Source organism: Thunnus albacares, chromosome 7 (genome assembly GCF_914725855.1).
Source record: "Thunnus albacares chromosome 7, fThuAlb1.1, whole genome shotgun sequence".
Taxonomy (NCBI): Eukaryota; Metazoa; Chordata; class Actinopteri; order Scombriformes; family Scombridae; genus Thunnus; species Thunnus albacares.
Window position 1 is genome coordinate 8427614 of NC_058112.1, and position 20803 is coordinate 8448416.

Consider the following 20803-nt stretch of genomic DNA (forward strand, 5'->3'; position numbering starts at 1 on the left):
TTACGTCCCACTCTCTTGGACTCTTCCAGAGTTTAATAATTACATCTGCCAAAGCTTTCCCACCGTTAGCCTAAATGTAATTGGATTTCATCTCGCAAGAGCTGATAACTCCAGAGTTCTGACTAAAATTCAAGCAAATACTCTGAATGAGCTGAAGACAGCAGCTGGCAGAAGCAGGGTTTATATTATTCCCCAGACAAATATTATACTGCCATTAGAGGTGAGTTTTTATTGTTGTTTTGAACCAACACTCCTTTTGAATATGTGTAGATTGATATTAATTACTAATCAGGCAGTTTGTTTTGTCCATCAAGACCTCAGGACCTGAGAGGACTCATACCCTACCAGAAACATCTCCACCAGCTGGACCTGAGACAGTTTCACAGTCTCTACCTGCTTCTCCATCAGCCACACCGCTGATGGCCACACCCACTGCTTCATTGACAGCCATCACACCTGCAGCCTCACCCACTGCCATCACACCTGTAGCCTCACATACTGCCATCACACCTGCAGCCTCACATACTGCCATCACACCTGCAGCCTCACCCACTGCCATCACACCTGCAGCCTCACATACTGCCATCACACCTGCAGCCTCACCCACTGCCATCACACCTGTAGCCTCACATACTGCCATCACACCTGCAGCCTCACCCACTGCCATCACACCTGTAGCCTCACATACTGCCATCACACCTGCAGCCTCACCCACTGCCATCACACCTGTAGCCTCACATACTGCCATCACACCTGCAGCCTCACATACTGCCGTCACACCTGCAGCCTCACCCACTGCTGTCACATCTGCAGCCTCATACACTGCCCCCCCAGCCATTCATGTAAGTCCATCCCAGTCCCTTGCACCATCAGCCGCCAGACCGCCGGCCTCAACCGCTGTCCCACAGGTCACACACCCTGCTCCTACAGCACCTATGGACATGTCATTGGTCACATCTAATAGTAATTCTCATGTAAGTTACCAGTCCCCTCCCCTTAACACCATGTCCCTCTCTTCAACTATGGACACTGATGGAAGCTCACCAAGGACAGACTTGAACCCATCACTCGTAAGTTATGAAAAACAATAATACATTCTGTATGTACTTTTGATCATTCAGATTGAAGTAAATAGAAATATTAATGTTTAATAATCGTAGTTAAAAAGTCATCTTTTCTGTTTTTAAAGCTAACCTCAGTAAAATAGTTGGATGTTAATGGTAAGTCTTGTTAATCAACAGGAGGCAAGTTTGGATCCTGCACAGTGGCTGAATGCTGGGACCCCAGAGGTAAATCTTTACATGACGATAGTTCACTATTATTGTAATAAGTAGTATTAAGTATGTTTTTAAAAATATAGAATATATTGAGACACCATCATTTCATGCAACATTTGTACTTTCAAGGTCTTCTACAGAAGATCACGTGTGGAACCACTAAACAGGTATTTTATATGTTTAAAAAAACGGAAACATGTGACACTGCATTTTATACACATTAACAGTCTCAATACTCATCTATTCAATAGATTTTAGAGAGAATAATATCAGAATACACCAGTGGTTTAAAATGACTTTGAAATTAGTTTTTGAAAGGCCAGAGTATGTAATACTGGCAGTTAAAAAGAAAGAAATCTGATTTTTTTTTTAGGAGTCCTGTCAGTGACTTTGTCATTGATCATTCTGAGTATGAGGATGAGGATGGGGACGAGGACGACATTATTGCAGTTACTTTTGAAACCAACAGTCCTCCTTCGGTAGGTTTTTTTTTTTTTCACTACAGAAAACTGGTAGAATATTTTGTTCAAGAATTTTTAATGACTATGCATTTCACATACTCAAAATTTAAAGAATTGGATATTGCCACTTTTTAAACAAATTTCTAAGATCACCTGTCCCAGAAGTGGCCAACCATTTTTGTCAATCATTGCTGATGTACGTCATATGTGCTTTATATATTTTAGGAAGAAATTGATCTTGCTGTCATTTTGAGCACTTTTCAAGAGCATCACCTTTCTGAGGGCCTGGTATCCACCATTTGTATCAGGAGGAAAAAGCTTCTGGAGAGCACTATTAAAGCAATCTCCAGAGCCTCTTTCTGTTGGACCCATTCACCAGTCATTGAGTTTGTAGGAGAAGATGCAGATGATATGGGGGGACCACAGCGAGAGTTTTTCAGGTCTGAATACCTCAAGTAATTTATTAAAGGTTTTATAACAAATTTGTGCATGTTTTCAGCTGAAGTGCAAAGTAATACAAACTGTTGTATTTCTATTTTCTGTTTATTCTAGACTCTTGATGATAGAGGTACAGACCTCTCTTGGCATTTTCGAGGGAAAGGCTGGCCAGGTCTTTCTTAGTTATGATCAAGCAGCATTAGACCAGCGTAAATATTTTAAAGGCGGCAACCTTATCGCTTGGTCGATTGCACATGGAGGTCCGTGTATCAAAGCCTTGGATCCCAGCCTCTTCCAGCTGATGTGTGGCCAGGAGCCGCAACTGGAGCAGTTTGACTGGCAGGTGCTGCCTGACCCAGATGTGCAAAGCAAAGTCAAAACGGTGCTTAATAATTGCCATGTTAATATTTATTTGGATTTTAAACAAACAAACTTGTTAAACTTGTGGTCAAATTTGACAAAAGCATAAATCTGAGCAGGAGAAATAATCAATCTGGGACTCTTACAGCTACATTGTCTTCACTCAGACTTCTCTCTTAAGATCCTACAGTGCAAGACTGCTGGAGACCTGACTGCACTCCAGCAAGACTTGGGGGACTGGATTGCAGAGTGCGGAGTCCCAGGCATATTTAATGCCACAGTTGAAGACATACCAAAAATCTATGCGTATGTGGTGAAGCACTACATTTTTCTCAGGTAAACACATATACAAATGAAATAAGCTTTACAGTTGTAACTAATAAAAAACACTGTCAATATAAAAACATTAATTTGCTGGATGCCGCAACATTATTTCCCGGTAACGTAAATATGGAATATATCAAACAGAATCTGTGTTTATTAAGTATTTGATTTTGTTTACAAATGTAGACATACTTTTGTATCGTAAAGGAAGTTTGGAATCACTGAGAAAGGTTTATGTATTGATTAGTTTGTTTGGGACAGGGGTTGATAATTTTATTCCCCATTGTAGCATCAAATTGATCAAAAATAATAATGATAACATTACAAATTACCAGGGCAGAAAGAGAAGCTGCCAGCTGAGAATCAGCTGGGAAATTGTTTCTTGTTAATTATACTAGAGACAGATGTACTCGTCCTTTTGAGGATTTCCTTCTCTTTCTGTCCTGGTCACGGCTGCTGAAACCGGCGAGCCATTGCAAACTTAGAATTAATAAACAGTGATTTCATACAGTATTAGTAATTTTTTGTAACACTATCATTGTAACTTTTCCTCCAGTTATTCAGTCTTTCCAAAAATAAATACATAATTAAATTTAAAAAGATACAAGTGATTCCAAACTTCTTCACGGTAACGTACATGTTTTATCTCTGTCGGTTTATAGGACGGCCAAAATGATATGCCAGTTCACAGAGGGAATGAATGCTTTTGGAAAGCTGTGGGACCTGGTCACGGAGAACTGGATTGCCTTTCTGCCTCTGTTCACCAACATGCAGGAACCTCTGTCGAAGGCAGCCTTCAAGGCCATCTTCAGTTACAATTACAGCAGTAGAGGAACCAACCATCGCGACGCAGAAGAGGACACTATCTACAGCTGGGAGATGGTTCTTAACATGATTGAAGGTACGTTTTATTCCTTTATGAAAATTTTTGAGCGCCAATTATGAAATTGTAATATTTCAATTACACACCACACAAATAAAAAGGTCCACTTTAAATATACTGCGACAGAAGGCAAATACTCAGATGGTTATTGTGGAGTGTTTTACCAATTTAGGGAAATGCTAATTGTCTTATGCCACTGTAGCCAAAGTCATTAGAACAAGGGGCACATGCAAGTTTTGATGTCATCAAACGCACCTTTTGTCTCAAAAGTGTACTCTAAACCAGTTGTGTTTACATACCCTAAATTTTTGATTAAATGGCGGCATGAAATAGATATAGTCCCGATCTTGTAACGCTAGATATTTGACTTTAGAAATTAATGTTTAAAATGTTATGATTTCCTTTTCCCTGGCAGACAAAGTGACTGAACTAAGATTCGAAGACCTTCTGATTTTCATCACCGGAGCAGATGAAGTTCCTGCCCTGGGCTTTCCCAGGAAGCCCAGCATCGACTTCTACGAACAGGAAGCGGGCCAGCGCCGTTTGCCCTACGCCTCAACCTGCATGATGTGCTTGTACCTTCCAAGAGGCGTCACACAGGAGGACGAACTGCATGGGATGCTTTTCCAGGCCACAAGAGAGTCTTTGGGATTTGGAAAGGTGTAGACCCTGTCAGGCAGTTTTACAGTAACAGTACCGTGAGAAGATTTGATTAGCAGATGCTCCCAGTCAGTTTGCACTATCTGACAAGAATAAACTGTGTTTACTATGTTGTTTTTTCCCCTGGTAACGTCTGAAGGTTTGTGTTTGTTTATACTTGTATTGCTGTTTGCACATTAAGTGTATTATGTTCTTTGAAGAATGTTTTGAATCTCTCTAGCACACACCAGATACCTCTCCTTTAAGTCTGTTGTTCCATCCATTGCATTTTGAAGATCCCGCAGCTGTTCAGAGTTGAGGTTATTGAGTGGTTGTGACACAATCCTTGCTCATTCAAGGTCTTCAGTGTTTGCTTGTAACTGGGTGAGCTGTATGCCGTGTCTCGCCAAGCCAGCTTCCAGATTTTCTTGGCTGTAAGGGTCATCTCCAAAGATGTTGTTCAGAGCTGTTGACTCCTGCTCACTGTTGGTTAACATGCCCTCCATCCAAATTTGTGTTGGTGTACGGTTGTTAGCCGATCTGACTCTATGGTTGTTCCAAGCGTGTCTAAATAAATCTAATCGTTTTTGGATTTCTGGCTTATACACTACTTGTAGTGCCATTTTTTGAGCGTTATGTTCGGGGTTCAGTATTTGTTCATCTTCAAACGAATAGAAAAGCATGTAGAAGTAGTGCACAACCTGCTGGAAGACATCTCTCCAAAGTCGCTCAATACGTTGGTTGTGTACAGACTGGCCTGTAATGTGCCTTGTGTGTCCTTGTCCCTGCAGAAGGTTCATTAAAAGAGCAACCAGAGTGTTCTCCCCTCCGTGGTCAGATCTCACTCTGGAGGGTAACCCGTACAGACAGGTGGCACGAACAAAATAAGTCAACACTGTCAAAGCTGTGTTGTCTGTGCTGCAGTTGATGTAAGTTATTAGTCTGGAGTTCCCATCAATACCAGCATGCGTCACAAACCCCCATCTGTAAAACATTTCAAATAGAATAATGGATGTCTTCAATACATGTAAACCCTTCTAGATTGTTCTATTACATTAGCATCAATAGATTCATAATTAAGAAAAATATTTTGATTAGGAAAAAAAGACTGCTTAAAAAAGTGGAAAAGAAAGATGACAAGAGACAGAATAAGGCTGGATTTGGAAGAGGTCATATTATGTAAAAACCTGAACTTTAACACATACACAGTGAAAGTGAGTCTGCACCACCCACCCAATATGGCTTCCTAAGACTCCCACCAGTACATATAAATACAAGAGCTGACCCCTGATTACCTAATGAGACGCATATGGCCATCTATGTGCCACAAACTATTTGGAAACGGCACATAGTATGTTCTCCTAGCCACAGTCTGGCTTCATCTCTGGGCTGCAGCAGCTGGATCAATGCGGTTCAGGGTCTCTCGAACTCTTCTCCTCTGTACTACAATCCCTTCAGCATGCAGGTACGCCCTCATCATCTGAAAGGAGTTCATAACAAAAAGTTCAAGACAATTAAGATAAAGTACATTTTCTATAAAACATTATATACATAAAACCTACAAGGGAATATGTTGAAGTATGCTTACTTCTGAGCTTGATCTGGGAAACTGGTTGTGAAGTCTCCTGACGTGCTCCTCTAGGTTAGCGTCACTAATGGGAGTGAATCTGTTTCTTGCTGAAATCTGAAAAGACTTCATTTTTTTATGCAGGTATGAGGAAGAACAGCCCAACATCCTTGCCATGGCTCTCACTGTGAAGCCTTGACTCAAGAGCAGCTCAATTTGCCCCCTTGTAATGTCAAGTGCAGGTCTCCCTCGTCTTCCTAAAATATGTAAATAAAACAATTAAGGAAAATCAGTAAATGAATATTAAGAATAATAGGTTAATACAAAGTACAATGAAGTACAAAGAAAACAGTCTACCATACATATTTTAATAATTCCACATTTGTTGTCTTCCCAAACACAAGTGGGCTTAAAACGAATCAGATTATAGGAGCAAGGTGTGGGCTACTAGCTGAAATCACAGCAGGTACATTCATTTACCTCGTGGTGTAACTGGACAGCCGGGGTGAACACCTACATCGATTTTCATGTTACAAACCCCAGTTGCTGTTGCTTTCAAGTTCTGATCAAGTCAGAATCTGACCCTCAAGCAGCAATTTTCCTCAAGCCAATTATGTGAAGGACTACGATTTTAAAGAGAAATGAAATTAATACCGTACGTATGCGTGGTAGTTTTATTAATGGGAATTAATCCAGAAACTTTGTCAAGCAATACAGCTTCCTATATTAGACGTTTTTAACATGCTTACCAAATAGACTTTTTCAACGTGGACAACTACTGAGTCACAGAATCTTTAAATCTACAAAATGACAGATTAAGGAACTTCACTGACATCAGGTCTAATCAACAAACAAATCGAGTAGACGATCTGCTAAAGTGAATTCACATGTCTTCAGACAAGCCCATATGTCCAGTAAATCTGTTAAAGATTTTTTAAAAGAAAAAAATCAATTGAACGGGTTATTTCAAAAAGATAGTCCTATAAAGCCCATACCTTACCTGAATACAAACGTGCTGCGTAGAAGCCAGCACGTACTGCATCGGGTGCCGGGGGCGCAGTGATGAAACTTCGAAGATCTGTGAGACTCTGGACTATATCCCGCATTGCCTCTGCGCTAATACTGTCTTCAACTCTTCTCAAGTTAGCAATAGAGATGTCGATAGCGCGCACTTCTCTTCGACCTGCAGATCCTTGATGATACGCCCGTTCAATTGCTGTACATCGTCTTCTAATTCGTCTCAGGACGGCGTCCGCCATGTTTGCGTTTGAAATTCTGTGAAATATCTCCTTGACCAATGAGCAAAACAGTCCCATATTGGCCGAAACATCAACCAAATTATTTTAAAATAGGCAGCTTCCTTGTACGCCCCCATTCCCGCCTCCTTGTTAACAATTTGTTGTCAACTAGTACAACTAGTACTACTAGTAAAGTAAAAAAAAAATGTCATTAGTACTGCTAGTACTACTAGTACTACTAGTGGAGTAGTATTTGTACCACTAGCAGAACTAGTACTATTGCACTACTAGTGCAATAGTACTAGTTCTACTAGTGGTACTAGTACAACTCCACTAGTACCACTAGTACTACTAGTGGTACTAGTGCAACTTTATTAAACCATCCACTAGTAGTACTAGTAGTACTAGTGGCATTTAAAACCCCGTCACTAGTACTACTAGTACTACTAGTATTACCAGTACTACTAGTGACAACGTTTTAAAAAGTTACCCATACTAACTTACAGACAGGAAGCGGAAATGAAGTGCAAAAACGTAAAAATAAAAGCCAAGAGGATAGAATGGCCATTGTATAAATAACTAACAGCCAATATTATGCAAGCACGGGATCTAATAAAATAAATAAATAGGTCTACATATGCTAAATAAATATTTTGTTCTTTTCATTTAGACATGATATATATTTAATCCAAAAAGTGTGATATATTATTTAGTGTGTAGCGTGAATCAATAGCCTAATTAATTACATGTGTAGAAATAGCCTGTGTTGTTCTTCCCAAACAGCTTATCTGAAGTGACAAGCAGAAGTTCCCCCGTGTTACCAAATTGTTGTTAATCATTTCACATACAGATGTCACTCATTTCAATGCCGCGGCCGCAGTGAAGAGGCTGAAATAATTGATCCAGGATTAGCTGCAGTGCGGAACAACAACCAGCAGGTGGCAGATGAGAGCCGTTAAGATGCAGCTTCTGTCCGTCTCTCATCCATAGACTGTTTATAAAGATATATATTAATAATATTTATAATATAGTCTATGCTCTCATCATGCTCGACAAGCAGAGAGAACAGAGAAACCCCGTGAAGCTGTCTGAGAATTAGTTATGTTATATTTTCTGCCGGACCCGTACAGTAAACTAACACGTTACAGTCTTAATTTCATAAAGGACATTTATATTATGATATTTAAACCAACCATCCGTCAACACAGTTTAGACCTTAATATATGAAACATGTAAATTTGTCCCTTCCAAAAATTGTAACCGACTGATCATCAGAAGCCGAAAGAAAGCTGATTGTTCTCCTCAGTATTCAGAGTTAAACTGACTCCAAAACGCGCTGGACGTGAATCATTCACAGAAAACCTGCAGCGTCTCGTTTGTGAGCCAGTCTGTCTCATGACATTCATGAAATAATCATGAAATTTAATCTATCTAGTTATTTTCCGTGACACTCTGCACGACTTTCAAACTGATGTATTTCAGTTGGAAGTAGGTTTGTGCCTGCAGCGGGTTTTTTTCCTCATTTGTTATTCATTTTTAACTATAACTACGTCACTCAACATTTAATCACAAGATATTATCCTTGATTTTATTGATTTATTTTAATATTACCAGCCCGGTGGGGCCAGAGAGGACGCGTATGAGTATTTTCCTCACTGTCGATTTTAGTATCTTTAACATTTCTCAACATACCGTTACTATGGTGATGACGCCAGCTAAAGCCGTAACATATAGTCAGTATAACATTATATCATACTGCAAATTGGTGGTAACGTACTGTAGTGTATATTGAAGTGTAAAGAAAATAATGTGTGTATGTATAATAAACTCGATCAGCCTTAAACTGCGCAATAAACAGAATTTGAAGCTCTGTGATTGGCTGACCGGAATACCCGCCGACCGGAAGTGTTTTCCTCACTGTGATCGTGTTAAAGTTTTGTCTTAATGATATCTTTAAGATTTCTCAACACAACAACACCAACGTGTCCTTAGTAAGTCAACAGTAAGATAGGTTCATGTTAAGGCCATCAGTCATCATTATTTCTCCTCTGATTCTGAGTAATAAAGTAGTTTCTGTCAGGTTGTGGTAGCGGAAGGCTAGGGAAGAGCATTGTGTTGTGGGCGCGTTCGACTCCTGGTTTTGCTGTCTGCCGTCAGTTGGCTTCATTCCGTTTCAAACTGCCGCCGTCCGCCGCAACCCGAATCCAAACACCACCATGTCTGTTTAGAAAAAGCTGTTTTATAGCCTGTGATTGTAAAATGTGAAGTTGCTCGTTTAATGATATATTTCCAAGTATATGTGGCTGAGTATATTTAATATGAAATCATCTTTCTTAAAACAATAAAACCCTCCAACGTTGTGTGTTTATAAACGGGATGAAGACGAGGTTATAAAACTGGACTTTATATTTCACTTCCATCATCAAACTGGACTTTAGATTGAGCATAGCATTCAACCTCTTACTGTTACATAATCTAATTATTTATTAATTATGTTAATAATTTCCCTTAATTTAAATTAATAATAATTTATTGTTAATTTATATAATTTATTCTCTTGTCACTTTCATATATTTCATTCACGCATATTTGCTCTGTACAGTCAATATTTCATTTCAGGTTTCCACTCTATAAATAGACTTTAAAATTTCAACTTAATTCTAATATTGCTTTATTGACTTAATTATTATTATTATTATTATCATTATTATCATTATTATTATTATTATTATTAATAGTAGTAGTAGTAGTAGTAGTAGTAGTAGTATTACCTTACTTTTGTCTATTTTCATTCTTGTGTGTTGCAGATTTTTGTGAGCAAACACCAACTCATTCTCTGTATGTTTGCATTGGCTAATAAAACAGATTCTGATTGAATGAGCTGCTGTATGTCATGCTGACATAAAATCCCAAAACCAAGAATCATAATCAGGGTTGTGTGAATAGTAGCCCAGGGCCGGCCATGGTTTAGGCCACATAGACGGTCCCCTAGGACACCAAATAAGGGAAGGGGCACTGAGTGAGTTACTGACAGGTTTGCTTGTTCCTGTTCAGCTTTGGAAATTGAGCAGTCGATGGGTTTTCATCTGTTGATTTTCAAAGCCTTACTTGTCGTTCAGCCACCAAACACTCATTGAATGGCACCTTGACCTCCACTTGCCTTTTGTCCAGAGAACAGGGAGGATTTGTCTGGGCTGGAGATATAATTGTTACACTTCATTTTAGTGCGAGTGTGGAACTATTGTTGCACTTTTTGGGGCTCCAATTTAAATCTCACGTAGAGCACCAACAAAGTCAGACTGGCCCTGTAGTAGCCTACCCTCACCCTAACCCAAGCCTACAGTAATGTACTAGACTATCAGCAGTGTAATAATCTCTGAAGGTGACTCATTCTGGTCACTATTTCCCCTAAAAAATAAAAAAAAAATTAAAAAAAAGCTTCATTGTATACATAGCTGCTTGAAAGTTTGTGAACTCTTTAAAATTTTCTGTATTTCTGTATAAATATGACCTCAAACATGATCAGATATTTATACAAGTCCTAAAACTAGATAAAGTGAATCCAATTAAACAAATGAGACAAAAAAAATCATTTTTTAAAAATCTTTTTCATTTATTTATTGAGGAAAATGATCCAATCTAAGATATTTGTGTGAAGCAAAAGTATGTGAACATTGACTGTAGCCACTGCAAGAGAAGCCTTTAGTTTCCTAGACGTTACCCTGGGGTCTGTTGTGGCCTCCTGGACTATTACACACCTGCTCTTGGTGTGATCTTTGTTGGTTTACCACTCCGGGGGAGGGTAACAGTGGTTTTGAATGTATTCACTTTATATACAGTCTGTCTGACAGTTGACTAGTGGAGTCCAAACTCTTTAGAAATGGTTTTGCAAACCTTTCCAGCCTGGTGATCATCAGCAACTCTTCTTCTAATGTTCTCAGAAATCTCCTTTGTTTGAGCCATGACACACTTCCACAAACCTTCTTTAAATAAGGCAGGGCCTCCCAGACTCACACTTGATTGTCGTCTTGTTGATTGAAACACTCGACTCTATTTTCCCTTTCAAATGAAATGATAATCCTAGAGGTTCACATACTTTTGCCACACACACATATGTAACGTTGGATCATTTCCTCAATTAATTAATGAAAAAGATGACAAAAATGTTGTTGTTTTGTATCTCATTTGTTTAACTGGGTTCACTTTATCTAGTTTTAGGACTTGTGTAAATGTCTGATCACATTTTGGGTCATATTTATGCAGAAATACAGAAAATTCTAAAGGGTTCACAAACTCTCAAGCAGCACTGTATCTCAGTCCTTCAAAGTTGTCTTTGAAACCAGGTCTGGGATGGTTTGTATCTGTGAAATGAGAAAATTAAAACTTTGACGTAGAGTTAAACCAAACACATCGTTGGAAAGGTCTCGACCTGGAGAGTAACATATGTCAGTATGAAGGTTCTACAGGGCTCCTGCTAAGAAATATTGACCTTTGAACCTTGACCTTGGTGCATGTTTGAAGGCTTATAATTCAGCAACATAAGGGGCTTCAGACATGAGACCAACTGTTATCGAGAGCTCTGGACCTCAGCTACCATGTGAGTGGAGTCAACAACTGGGGAGGTGGTAAAATATGGTTAAAATTAATTTTCACATATTTATCAATTAGATATTTAAAATCTGATTACATACATGTGTTTACTGTCCCCTTAAACTCCTCAGTTTACTCTCAATTAACTATTTACAACTTCCAATTGTAGGAAAAACAGTCATATTTATAAAAAATAAAAATACAATTCCCCAGAGACAAACACTGCATCTGGACCGCTCGATGTGCCACCTGCTGGTTGTCGCTGCACACTTCACTGTAGTCACATCAACTGAAATGACTCACATAAATAACAGCCATGCTGCTAACATATAGGTGTAATATGCTTATTGTTGATCAAAGTGAGCCTGACAGAGTTTATTTTTCTGATATAGGCTCATTCATTGTTTATAATGTAGTTAATAAACAAGGTGTAGTTGTCACATTTGATTTTAATTTTTGAACATTACTGTATATGTTGGGTGAGTTACTGCCGCTCATCAGCAAAAATATAGTATATTATTTCTCTGTGGTTACTTGGTTTTAACCATCACCGCTGCTAAATAATATGACGATATGGTATGGATGATAAAATGTTCATATGACCGTGTTGAAAGGAAAAAGCAAGAAGCAGAGCAGCTGCTTTTCTGTTTTAGAAAATGATTACATAGCTTTGTGTTGTTTAAAAAGGCAACAAGGAAAATGAGTCAAGCAGTAAACAACAGAAAAACAATTGAATACCTTTAGATTCATTGTTGTTAATAGAAAAAGTAATTTTGGCCGGGTGGAGTTCTTGCTGGAGAGCCAATAGGAAGGCACAATGTCCCGCCTCCTGATTAGCATTTAACGCAACTAGTGCTACTAGTGGGCATTTAGTCTCTTACTAGTTCAACTAGTAAACACTTTTAGCCTTACTAGTAGTACTAGTAAGGTCAAAAAAAACCTAGTAGTGCAACTAGTGGGCATTTTGGCTCTTACTAGTACGACGAGTAAACATTTTGTCTCTTACTAGTAGTACTAGTGAACATTTTAGCTCATACTAGTAGTACTAGTAAACATTTTAGCTCATACTAGTAGTACTAGTAAGGTCAAAAAAAAATCGCCCACCAGTGTAACTAGTGGACATTTTGGCTTCTACTAGTAGTACTAGTGGACATTTTGGCTCCTAATAGTAGTACTAGTGGACATTTTGGCTTCTACTAGTAGTACTAGTGGACATTTTGGCTTCTACTAGTAGTACTAGTGGACATTTTGGCTCTTACTAGTAGTACTAGTAAGCATTTTGAGCTTGTTGTGGAAATTTTCTCTCGAGAAAGAAGGCACATGGAGACATAAAGAAAGCATTAAACATTGTTACTTGTTGAAGCAGTTGTAAACACTGTACAATCCATCACATCATCAGTAACAATTATACAAATGTCCAAACACAAACAAAAATACAATCTTCTTGTATTTTTGGAGAGAAAGCATGTTGTTCAGCTGGCCCTTTCCCTAAAGCCAGCCCTTTCTCTAAAGATTGTGAACTCAAACTAGACAGCTTTATACCTCTCCAGAAGCAAAGCTAAAAACAGTCTGGTCCCTAAATGGACACTTCCACAAACCGTTACACCTTCTTACAAACAAGTATGGTCTCTAAAACAGTAGGCTTAAGATAAAGATATCTCTAGCTAACCCCAGAGGTCAGCAAGCAACCCTCAGATAGAAACAGGTTCAAGAGTTCAACTAGCCTAGGAGTAGGATTTCTTCACCAACATGTGTCCCCAAAATGACGATGACATTACATCACATTCAGTTGATGACAAACATTGACTCCTTAGTTTGAAAACATTTGTAACATATATACAAAAGATTTATAAAATGATAACCTACTATTCAATTTTCTTTCACAAGCTTTAGTAGTCAACTAGTAAGGCGTATTTGCGCTCAAGTAGTCAACATGTTGGCGTTTTTTCGGCGCATTAGTTAACTAGTAGGACTTTGAGCTTTACTAGTTGGGTCCAGTCGTCGACTAGTGCGCAAAAAAGTCAACTAGTTAGGATTTTAGCTCAACTAGTTCGGCGTTGGGCTCAACTAGTACGGCTTTTGTCCGAACTAGTTGGCCAAAAGTGTCACTAGTTGCTGAAAAAGCGTAACTAGTACGAGTTTTTGTTCAACTAGTACAGCAAAGTTGCAAACTAGTTCAACAAAATGTCCAACTAGTACTGCCAAGGTCCAAACTAGTAGATGACACTTAAGTTTGATATCAAGGATATCTAATAGATGCCCAAAGGGCTTTCCATAGCCGCGTCGATCACCCTGGCTCGGTCCCAGGGCCTCATCGGCAGCTTCTCCAGCTGGCAGTCCAGCACCAGAACCGTCTGGTTACTCTACCGATTCCGAAGAGAAACCAAAGGTTCCGCCTGGTTTGAACGTTCCGCAGAGGCCAAGGTCAAAATAAACCTACGTTGTTGCAGCCGCGTTCATGTGAAAGATGTATTCTTACAAAAGGTCCATTTATAGACTTATCAAAATGCATTTAAACCAGTTTCTGAGCTGATTATGGCCCAAAATAAATCTGAGAGGGTTTGTGACTCTCTCAGATTTATTTTGGGCCATAATCAGCTCAGAAACTGGATCTCAGCTTGGAAAGGTTTTGATTGAAAGGATGAGAGGAAAAAACACAGGTCTGTTTTCTTCAAACTTTTACTAAATTTTTGCTCCTTTTCTTGTGCAAAGTGCTCCAGGTCTGTAAACATCCTTCATTTTAAAAGAGTCTGAGAATTAATATTCTGTTCTGCTGGCACCTGGAAGCCACTCGGCATCCTCTTCATCACATTCCTCACATATATTATAAATCCATTACAATTTTGTTATGCTGTTCTATGCTGTATTTGTGTAATGTGTCTTTTTTGGTCTATTCTGTACACACATCTACTGCACATCTGTCCGTCCTGGGAGAAGGATCCCTCCTCTGCTGCTCTTCCTGAGGTTTAAGGGAGTTTTTCCCTTATTTAAATCACTGTACAGACTATAAAACCCCATGAGGCAAATTTGCGATATTGGGCTATACAAATTATAGTGCTCAAGGATGTAAAATCAGTCTTTGGTCTATACATGCCTTCACTTTCTGGACAAACCTTTAACGACTTGAACCGGAAGTCTAAACCAAAACATGATCACATTTTACAGTTTTTCCTGCTCTAACAAATCAAAACTGCCTGGCTTGATTTAAGGGAATAAGCCTATATAGGTCCTGCAAACCATACAACATTCTCAAACTGTGGGTCTGAGCCCAGTCTACCTGATGACACCAATAAGCTTTTCCTCTTTGACTTGTCAGGTTTTTTTAATAAATAAACTTAAGTCACTTCAGTTGCAGGGTCCTTGTATATTATGCATGCTGATTGTCATACACTAAGGGTGGGGGAGGACTTGAACTGAATCATTATGTTCATCAGTAACACCTGTTCTTTTCTTACTATGATAGCAAGGTCTATCCTTACCAATGACTTATTGATTCATCTTTGTACACTGCCTGCACATTATGACCTTTGTTAGATGCAGTACATGACAGTAGCTTGTTATCCATTAACCTGAATTATTGCCAAAACAGCATGACAGATATCTTCATTAAGGAAAGAAGTTTATTTCAACATTGAAAGACATTCTTAATCATTGCAGCTGCACAGTCGTTCACACAGGCTCCATCACATGGACAGAGAAGGCTGATGACGCGGACCCATCACTGACAGCAACTGGTGTCACATGTCTTTCCTTTGCACACGCAACCAGAGGCGCACTTGCTACAGTCGGATGGGCAGCATGAGCAGCAGCCTGCATTAAGAAAAAATAAGTGTTACTGACAACCCTATGATCATTGATCTGTTGCAACAAAAAGCAGCCAAGGCCACCCTTTAATTCCAGGACAAGGATATTACACAAGTCAAAGCATCTTGAGCTAAACATTAAGAGGTTTGGGGTGGAATGAAGTGACCTTCTGTGATGCAGCCAATTAAAGCCACCTGGTTTCCTACATCTTGAGTAAAGAGGCAATTTTAGACAAGGCAGCATTAATTCAGCATGCCAGATATGAAACAGCAAGAAGTCAGTCTTAAAAGAAAACATAAGAATCCTACTTGGTGGCTTGGGTGAAGATTTTAAAAAAAAAGAAGGCTACTAGTAAGATGTATTTCATCAACAGTCACCTTGACTGGATTCAAAATTAAGACACCTATGACTTAAATGTGTGTGTAAAGATGTGATTTGACTTACTCTTTTTGCAAGAGGTGCAGGAGCAGTTTGTGCAAGTGCAGGATACTCCGCAGTTGCAGGTTCCAGCTGAAAGTAAGAACACAAGACATGTCAGCTTTAGGAATTCATTTGTGTATGACAGCAAGTCCTATAAAGTAATACCAGACGAAATATTAAAACTAATGAAATCCTTAAATAAAACTTACTCTTGGAGCATTCGCAAGGGTCCATTTTTCAGTGAGTGTAGTTCTCTTCTTTAGAGAGTGCTGCGTTTGTGCTTCTTCCCGTTGGAAGTGGTGGTATGAGTGTCAGAGAAGGGGCGGCTCTTTTATAGCATCCCGGTAACAACAAGACCGGGTGCAAAAAGCGTCTGTCACGCTGCACGCAGGCACGTAATTGACCATTACAAAGAGGTTTGTGCACACGACTCAACTACGCAGCTGATTCCCAAAAGACGCGTCGGCGTGTTGTTTGTAAATTACATTCAGGTACGCGTTTTCGTCCTGCTCCACGTTGCAGAACTTGTGCGCATGTTTGGCCGCGTATGGAAAGCCCTTTGGGTATCTCTTAGATATCCTTGATATCAAACTTAAGTGTCCTCTACTAGTTCAGACTTAGGCAGCACTAGTTGGACATTTTGTCGAACTAGTTCGCAACTTTGCCGTACTAGTTGAACAAAAACTCGTACTAGTTACACTTTTTCAGCAACTAGTGACACTTTTGGCCAACTAGTTCGGACAAAAGCCGTACTAGTTGAGCGTGTGTGAACGACTGTGTATTTGATTGCAGCTGCAATGATTAAGAATGTCTTTTGTAATCGGAATCAGTAGAGTAACCAGACGGTTCTGGTGCTGGACTGCCAGCTGGAGAAGCTGCCGATGAGGCCCCGGGACCGAGCCAGGGTGATCGACGCGGCCAAACATGCGCACATGTCCTGCAACGTGGAACAGGACGAAAACGCATACCTGAATGTAATTTACAAACAACACGCCGACGCGCCTTTTGGGAATCAGCTGCGTAGTTGAGCCGTGTGCACAAACCTCTTTGTAATGGTCAATTACGTGCCTGCGTGCAGCGTGACAGACGCTTTTTGCACCCGGTCTTGTTGTTACCGGGATGCTATAAAAGAGCCGCCCCTTCTCTGACACTCATATCACCACTTCCAACGGGAAGAAGCACAAACGCAGCACTCTCTAAAGAAGAGAACTACACTCACTGAAAAATGGACCCTTGCGAATGCTCCAAGAGTAAGTTTTATTTAAGGATTTCATTAGTCTTAATATTTCGTCTGGTATTACTTTATAGGACTTGCTGTCATACACAAATGAATTCCTAAAGCTGACATGTCTTGTGTTCTTACTTTCAGCTGGAACCTGCAACTGCGGAGTATCCTGCACTTGCACAAACTGCTCCTGCACCTCTTGCAAAAAGAGTAAGTCAAATCACATCTTTACACACACATTTAAGTCATAGGTGTCTTAATTTTGAATCCAGTCAAGGTGACTGTTGATGAAATACATTTTACTAGTAGCCTTCTTTTTTTAAAATCTTCACCCAAGCCACCAAGTAGGATTCTTATGTTTTCTTTTAAGACTGACTTCTTGCCGTTTTATATCTGGCATGCTGAATTAATGCTGCCTTGTCTAAAATTGCCTCTTTACTCAAGATGTAGGAAACCAGGTGGCTTTAATTGGCTGCATCACAGAAGGTCACTTCATTCCACCCCAAACCTCTTAATGTTTAGCTCAAGATGCTTTGACTTGTGTAATATCCTTGTCCTGGAATTAAAGGGTGGCCTTGGCTGCTTTTTGTTGCAACAGATCAATGATCATAGGGTTGTCAGTAACACTTATTTTTTCTTAATGCAGGCTGCTGCTCATGCTGCCCATCCGACTGTAGCAAGTGCGCCTCTGGTTGCGTGTGCAAAGGAAAGACATGTGACACCAGTTGCTGTCAGTGATGGGTCCGCGTCATCAGCCTTCTCTGTCCATGTGATGGAGCCTGTGTGAACGACTGTGCAGCTGCAATGATTAAGAATGTCTTTCAATGTTGAAATAAACTTCTTTCCTTAATGAAGATATCTGTCATGCTGTTTTGGCAATAATTCAGGTTAATGGATAACAAGCTACTGTCATGTACTGCATCTAACAAAGGTCATAATGTGCAGGCAGTGTACAATGATGAATCAAGTCATTGGTAAGAATAGACCTTGCTATCATAGTAAGAAAAGAACAGGTGTTATTGAACATAATGATTCAGTTCAAGTCCTCCCCCACCCTTAGTGTATGACAATCAGCATGCATAATATACAAGGACCCTGCAACTGAAGTGACTTAAGTTTATTTATTAAAAAAACCTGACAAGTCAAAGAGGAAAAGCTTATTGGTGTCATCAGGTAGACTGGGCTCAGACCCACAGTTTGAGAATGTTGTATGGTTTGCAGGACCTATATAGGCTTATTCCCTTAAATCAAGCCAGGCAGTTTTGATTTGTTAGAGCAGGAAAAACTGTAAAATGTGATGGTCATGTTTTGGTTTAGACTTCTGGTTCAAGTTAAAGGCTTGTCCAGAAAGTGAAGGCATGTATAGACCAAAGACTGATTTTACATTCTTGAGCACTATTTTTTGTATAGCCCAATATTGTGAATTTGCCTCATGGGGTTTTATAGTCTGTACAGTGATTTAAATCAGGGAAAAACTCTCTTAAACCTCAGGAAGAGCAGCAGAGGAGGGATCCTTCTCGCAGGACGGACGGATGTGCAGTAGATGTGTGTACAGAATAGACCAAAAAAGACACATTACACAAATACAGCATAGAACAGCATAACAAAATTGTAATGGATTTATAATATATGTGAGGAATGTGATGAAGAGGATGCCGAGTAGCTTCCAGGTGCCAGCAGAACAGAATATTAATTCTCAGACTCTTTTAAAATGAAGGATGTTTACAGACCTGGAGCACTTTGCACAAGAAAAGGAGCAAAAATTTAGTAAAAGTTTGAAGAAAACAGACCTGTGTTTTTTCCTCTCATCCTTTCAATCAAAACCTTTCCAAGCTGAGATCCAGTTTCTGAGCTGATTATGGCCCAAAATAAATCTGAGAGAGTCACAAACCCTCTCAGATTTATTTTGGGCCATAATCAGCTCGGAAACTGGTTTAAATGCATTTTGATAAGTCTATAAATGGACCTTTTGTAAGAATACATCTTTCACATGAACGCGGCTGCAACAACGTAGGTTTATTTTGACCTTGGCCTCTGCGGAACGTTCAAACCAGGCGGAACCTTTGGTTTCTCTTCGGAATCGGTAGAGTAACCAGACGGTTCTGGTGCTGGACTGCCAGCTGGAGAAGCTGCCGATGAGGCCCCGGGACCGAGCCAGGGTGATCGACGCGGCTATGGAAAGCCCTTTGGGCATCTCTTAGATATCCTTGATATCAAACTTAAGTGTCATTTACTAGTTCGGACTTTGGCAGTACTAGTTGGACATTTTGTCAAACTAGTTCGCAACTTTGCTGTACTAGTTGAACAAAAACTCGTACTAGTTACGCTTTTTCAGCAACTAGTGACACTTTTGGCCAACTAGTTCGGACAAAAGCCGTACTAGTTGAGCCAAAATCCCAACTAGTTGACTTTTTTGGGCACTAGTCGACGACTGGACCCAACTAGTAAAGCTCAAAGTCCTACTAGTTAACTAATGCGCCGAAAAAACGCCAACATGTTGACTACTTGAGCGCAAATACGCCTTACTAGTTGACTACTAAAGCTCAAAATGCTTACTAGTACTACTAGTAAGAGCCAAAATGTCCACTAGTACTACTAGTAGAAGCCAAAATGTTCACTAGTTACACTAGTGGGCTATTTTTTGACCTTACTAGTACTACTAGTAAGAGCCAAAATGTTTACTAGTACTACTAGTAAGAGCTAAAATGTTCACTAGAACTACTGGTAAGAGCCAAAATGCTCACTAGTTGTACTAGTAGCACATTTTTGACCTTACTAGTACTACTAGTAAGGCTAAAAGTGTTTACTTTTTGAACTAGTAAGAGACTAAATGCCCACTAGTAACACTAGTTGCGTTAAATGCTAATCAGGAGGCGGGACATTGTGCCTTCCTATTGGCTCTCCAGCAAGAACTCCACCCGGCCAAAATTTAACCGTGTAAAGCCTGATAAGTTTTCACTGTTGTTAGCCGCCAGCTCTTTGCTTACTATCCATGCAGAATAAAGCATGAATGAATTACTTTTTCTATTAACAACAATGAATCTAAAGGTATTCAATTGTTTTTCTGTTGTTTACTGCTTGACTCATTTTCCTTGTTGCCTTTTTAAACAACACAAAGCTATGTAATCATTTTCTAAAACAGAAAAGCAGCTGCTCTGCTTCTTGCTTTTTCCTTTCAACACGGTCATATGAACATTTTATCATCCATACCATATCGTCATATTATTTAGCAGCGGTGATGGTTAAAACCAAGTAACCACAGAGAAATAATATACTATACTGTTTTAGAGACCATACTTGTTTGTAAGAAGGTGTAACGGTTTGTGGAAGTATCCATTTAGGGACCAGACTGTTTTTAGCTTTGCTTCTGGAGAGGTATAAAGCTGTCTAGTTTGAGTTCACAATCTTTAGAGAAAGGGCTGGCTTTAGGGAAAGGGCCAGCTGAACAACATGCTTTCTCTCCAAAAATACAAGAAGATTGTATTTTTGTTTGTGTTTGGACATTTGTATAATTGTTACTGATGATGTGATGGATTGTACAGTGTTTACAACTGCTTCAACAAGTAACAATGTTTAA

General features: G+C 39.5%; 3 protein-coding genes and 1 long non-coding RNA gene across 5 annotated transcripts; 3 read left to right on the forward strand and 1 right to left on the reverse strand.

The window, feature by feature from the left end:
• The first annotated feature begins 419 nt into the window (after positions 1-419).
• Positions 420-4987, forward strand: LOC122985103 (G2/M phase-specific E3 ubiquitin-protein ligase-like). Of its 2 annotated transcripts, XM_044355502.1 has the most exons (10): positions 420-495; positions 577-1070; positions 1242-1289; positions 1407-1444; positions 1651-1756; positions 1964-2178; positions 2291-2558; positions 2718-2872; positions 3523-3761; positions 4159-4987. In XM_044355502.1, the coding sequence occupies exons 1-10, from the start codon at positions 420-422 to the stop codon at positions 4407-4409; spliced, it is 1890 nt and encodes a 629-aa protein (XP_044211437.1). In that variant the 3' UTR covers positions 4410-4987. The 2 variants fall into 2 exon arrangements, with proteins under 2 accessions (XP_044211437.1, XP_044211436.1); XM_044355501.1 differs by having other exon boundaries at positions 420-1070.
• A 10392-nt stretch (positions 4988-15379) lies between these two features.
• Positions 15380-16344, reverse strand: LOC122985112 (metallothionein A-like). Its single transcript, XM_044355513.1, has 3 exons — positions 16211-16344; positions 16026-16091; positions 15380-15587 (listed from the first exon to the last, which is right to left on the reverse strand). The coding sequence occupies exons 1-3, from the start codon at positions 16233-16235 to the stop codon at positions 15496-15498; spliced, it is 183 nt and encodes a 60-aa protein (XP_044211448.1). The 5' UTR covers positions 16236-16344; the 3' UTR covers positions 15380-15495.
• Positions 16310-17118, forward strand: LOC122985124. Its single transcript, XR_006404025.1, has 2 exons — positions 16310-16396; positions 17080-17118. It is a non-coding gene; the product is annotated as an uncharacterized LOC122985124 (long non-coding RNA).
• Positions 17119-17134: 16 nt separating this feature from the next.
• On the forward strand, positions 17135-18084 carry LOC122985111 (metallothionein A-like). Its single transcript, XM_044355512.1, has 3 exons — positions 17135-17251; positions 17371-17436; positions 17873-18084. Exons 1-3 carry the CDS (start codon positions 17227-17229, stop codon positions 17962-17964), a joined length of 183 nt encoding a protein of 60 aa, XP_044211447.1. The 5' UTR covers positions 17135-17226; the 3' UTR covers positions 17965-18084.
• The last annotated feature ends 2719 nt before the right edge of the window (positions 18085-20803 follow it).